Genomic DNA, 3,559 nt, shown 5'->3' with positions numbered 1-3,559 from the left:
CATCCCTTTACATTTGTGTGTATTTGTGTGTATACGGTAGTTGTTTTTGGATAAGGTAGTTGAAATGGTTAGATTACTAGTTAGATTTTACTGAACCCACAGAGGAGACAACGCAATAGCTGCCAGCTCGCTAACTTAGGCTGCTTTTACACAGGCAGACAAATTCAGATCCTTTTTTTAATCATTGGTCTTTTGACCAATCACATCAGATCTTTTCAAATCAGCTCTTTTTCAGAGAAGATCTGATTTGTCAAAAGACTAATTAGTGAAAAACAAGATCAGAATTGTGCTGCTTGTGTAAACGCTGCCTTACTGCCTTGAGTTGTTGATATATCAGCTGAGTGTATATTTATAGCCTGAACAGCCAGTTGTCATCACTGTTTGATTGATTGATCATGTTCATCTGCATGTCATTGTGGTGTCATAACGTTAGCCCTCTTTGTGTGAATTTCAAAAGTCTTTCCTTAACTCTTCGCGTCCTCTGTCCTCACCTTGGTTGTTTTAAAATCTGTCCGCTCCACAAAGACATACAGCTGAGAATGATCAATCAATAAGCCAGTGATTGGATGGCAACTGCAGGTTCAGGCAATAAATACACAACAAGCTGGTTTGTCAACTAAGCATGGCAGTAAGGCACTGAGCTACTAATTGTTTTGTCTGGGCTGTTGGTGGTTTAAGGCTTTGATATGGCTTTTGGAATTAATTTGGGGTAAGATTCTTTGACCAATGTGTTTCAGGTCAACTGCAAGGTTGCTGCTTGTATTTGGAATGTGGATGTGTAATGGCAACTTCTTTTCTTGACAGGATTGTGTTCCTTTGCTCATTGTTTGCAGAACACTCAAGTTTTACATGGGCTCCACGTGGTAAGGCATGAACACAAAACGTTGTCACTTTTGTCAGACCAACCTTCAAGTTTGGCACTGAATCTATAACTTCCCTTCTGTTTAGATGCCCAGAGAGTAAGAGGCTATGGGTTTTCTGGCTCTTCCAGAATGGAAGTTGAGCAGAGGCAAACAGGTGGCAGCTATCCCCAGGATCAATTCAGACCAGCCTCTCACACTTCTGGTTTGGTCCAGAGTGAAGCTACTTACCGCGGGACTGGATACAACACACTCGGAGGCTTTGCTCCAAGCTCCCTCCAGCCAGCCCCAAGGGGCTCTGGATCTATCCCCAGCAGCTTTACCTCCGCCCAGACAAAGGGTAAGAGGACCCGTGCCAAGAATACTGACATTAGCCTCTCTGGTTCTATAGCCAGTGGATCCTCTGTCACCCACAACAAGCATCAAACCAAGGCCAGCAGAACCTATGGTCAAAGTGTCACTGACCCCAGTGCATTAAGGCCAGTTTCAAGTTGGGAGGTAAAGAGAATCCAGGCCAACACTCTTCGTACTGTACAGCCTCGCTCTGGACTAGTCCAGAATCCTGATGTTGTGTTTAATGTCCAGAGTAGAACTGCCTCTAACCTGAAACCATCTACTCCTAACTATGGCTCTACCCAGAGTGAATTCAAGTTCTCCACCTCCAGACAACCCAACCAAGGCCTTGTCCAGACTCTGAGTAGAGGAGCCCCCAGCCTCTATGGTCAAACTGCCACCCACACCACCTCCCTCACCCACTATGTCCAGGACCTGAAGCAAGGGAGCAGCTTCCCTTCCCTGGCTTTCAAGGGACCAATGGAGATCTCTGCCCGGTCAATTTCCACTCCTGACCGTGAAGTTCCCTCAAGTGGTTCTTCACAAACTTCATTTAGACCAGGTCCTCTGAGTTTTGGGTCTACTGAAGGTGGGAGTGCAACAAACAGCTACAAGCCTAGCTTCTCCCAAGATGTCATGCAATACCAGAGCAACTCTGCCAGTAGAAGTGTTTCAACTTCCAATCAATATGCCCAAACCTCTGGCCAGAGAATAGATGGAGCCTCTACCTCAAGTCGCGGCATGCCCACTTCTAGCCTGGCCTCTCGCTCCAGTCTTTTTCGCCCCAGCTCTACAGCTAGTGGAAACTCCTATGGCGCCTACAAGCCTGGCTCTGACCTTGGTGCAACACCAAGCCAAAGCCTGTTTACCTCTAACCAAGGTGGAAGGGGTTCAACATACAGCCAGAATCTCCTTGCAAAACCTGCCCAAGGGAAGTACGGACAAATGTCTGCTCAGTGGGGGAGCTACCAGCCCAGCTATGCTGCCAGTAGTGGGCCAGTCTCCAGCCTCTTCAGTTCTACCCAGGCTGCCAGTTCTTCAACATTCATCCAGAATGCTCCTGCCACAGCCCAGAAGCCAAGTGGCTCTAAACCTGTCCCCAGTCAACGCTATCAGCCCAGCTATTTGTTCAATGCAGTGAAGTCCAACACTAGCTCTGCCAGACGTCCCACCCAGAGCCTCTTGTCTAGCAGCTATGGCCCTACCCAGAGCAGGACCAGCAGTGCCAGCTCGATCAACCCTCGCCGCTTTGCCCTGACCATCATGCACAGCATCCCAGAATTGTACGGCGGATCTACAATCCACCGGCTCAAAGACCCTACTCGGTAGGAGTAGTGCCTCCCTAGCCACTCAACCCAGCTCTTCAAGTGTCAGCAAGCCACAGCCAAACCACTATCTGCCAAGCAGAAAGGCCCTAGCACAACCTAAATTGAGTCCAGAGCTTTAGGGAGTCCAGAACATGATGAAGTGGGATCTGTAGCCACCAGTTGAGGTGAGATTTCAGTTTCTCTGTATTTTTATGCCATTTGGGCTGTTTAGGTTTACATAGGCAGTTCATTGATCTTTTGCGATTGGCTCAGTCAAAAGATCAGAATTTGGTTGCCTGTCTTTGCTTTCATGTATGCTTGTTACTAATCTTTTTGTCTTCTAGGTGCTGTGACCTGGAAGTGTTGTCAGGACTTCTCTACTTCAATTGTTTTAAATAAAATTTACTAATACATATTAGTCTTTATCTAATTGTTTTCAGACAAATGTTTTGAATGCCTTGTGGTGACTCTAATGCACTTGCTTTCTATCTCACTAAACCCTCCTGAAAGTTCTCTGAAGTATTTCATTAACCCCCCTCTCCAAAAAAGTAAATGAATATTTTTTTCCATTGTCTGATCATCCAGAAAATGACAAACTACTTGTCACATACGCTGACTACAAGTGTGAATTTTGCCATAATGTTTACTTGCAAGCCCCTTTAATTTTTTTTAATGAATTGTTCAGCAGTCTTATAGCTTGAGATGCTGTTGAGGAGCCTTTTGGTCCTAGACCTGGCACTCCGGAACCGCTTACCGTGTGGTAGCAGAAGTTTAACTTGGACTGCAACCGATCAGGAGGCTCTTGATGGTGCAGCTGTAAAACCTTCTGGGGACCCATGCCAATTCTTGTCAGTCTCTTGGGGGGGTTGTCGTACCCTCTTCACGACTGTCTTGGTATGTTTGACACATGAGAGTTCTTTGGCGACGTGGACACCAAGGTACTTAACTCTCGGCCTGCTCCATTACAGGCCTGTTAATAGGGGCTTGTTCGGCCCGCTTTTTCCTGTAGTCCACGATCAGCTCTTTAGTCTTGCTCACGTTGAAGGAGAGGTTTTTCTG

General features: G+C 46.5%; 1 protein-coding gene across 1 annotated transcript; it reads left to right on the top strand.

Annotated features, from left to right (window-relative positions):
• Window positions 1-553: 553 nt before the first annotated feature.
• LOC127909874 (mucin-16-like) lies at window positions 554-3,260 on the top strand. The gene is made up of 4 exons (XM_052472169.1): window positions 554-709; window positions 805-863; window positions 949-2,685; window positions 2,845-3,260. The coding sequence occupies exons 1-3, from the start codon at window positions 687-689 to the stop codon at window positions 2,520-2,522; spliced, it is 1,656 nt and encodes a 551-aa protein (XP_052328129.1). The 5' UTR covers window positions 554-686; the 3' UTR covers window positions 2,523-2,685; window positions 2,845-3,260.
• The last annotated feature ends 299 nt before the right edge of the window (window positions 3,261-3,559 follow it).

Source organism: Oncorhynchus keta, chromosome 20 (genome assembly GCF_023373465.1).
Source record: "Oncorhynchus keta strain PuntledgeMale-10-30-2019 chromosome 20, Oket_V2, whole genome shotgun sequence".
Taxonomy (NCBI): Eukaryota; Metazoa; Chordata; class Actinopteri; order Salmoniformes; family Salmonidae; genus Oncorhynchus; species Oncorhynchus keta.
Note: the sequence above shows the minus strand (reverse complement) of the source record. Positions and strands in the feature narration are given on the sequence as shown.

Bases quoted from the DNA above. Each gene is read 5' to 3' on its own strand.
- LOC127909874 (XM_052472169.1), top strand. From the start codon at position 687: ATGGCTTTTGGAATTAATTTGGG. The intron at 710-804 runs GTAAGATTCTTT...TTTTCTTGACAG, and splicing joins GCTTTTGGAATTAATTTGGG to GATTGTGTTCCTTTGCTCAT. The intron at 864-948 runs GTAAGGCATGAA...CCTTCTGTTTAG, and splicing joins TTTTACATGGGCTCCACGTG to ATGCCCAGAGAGTAAGAGGC.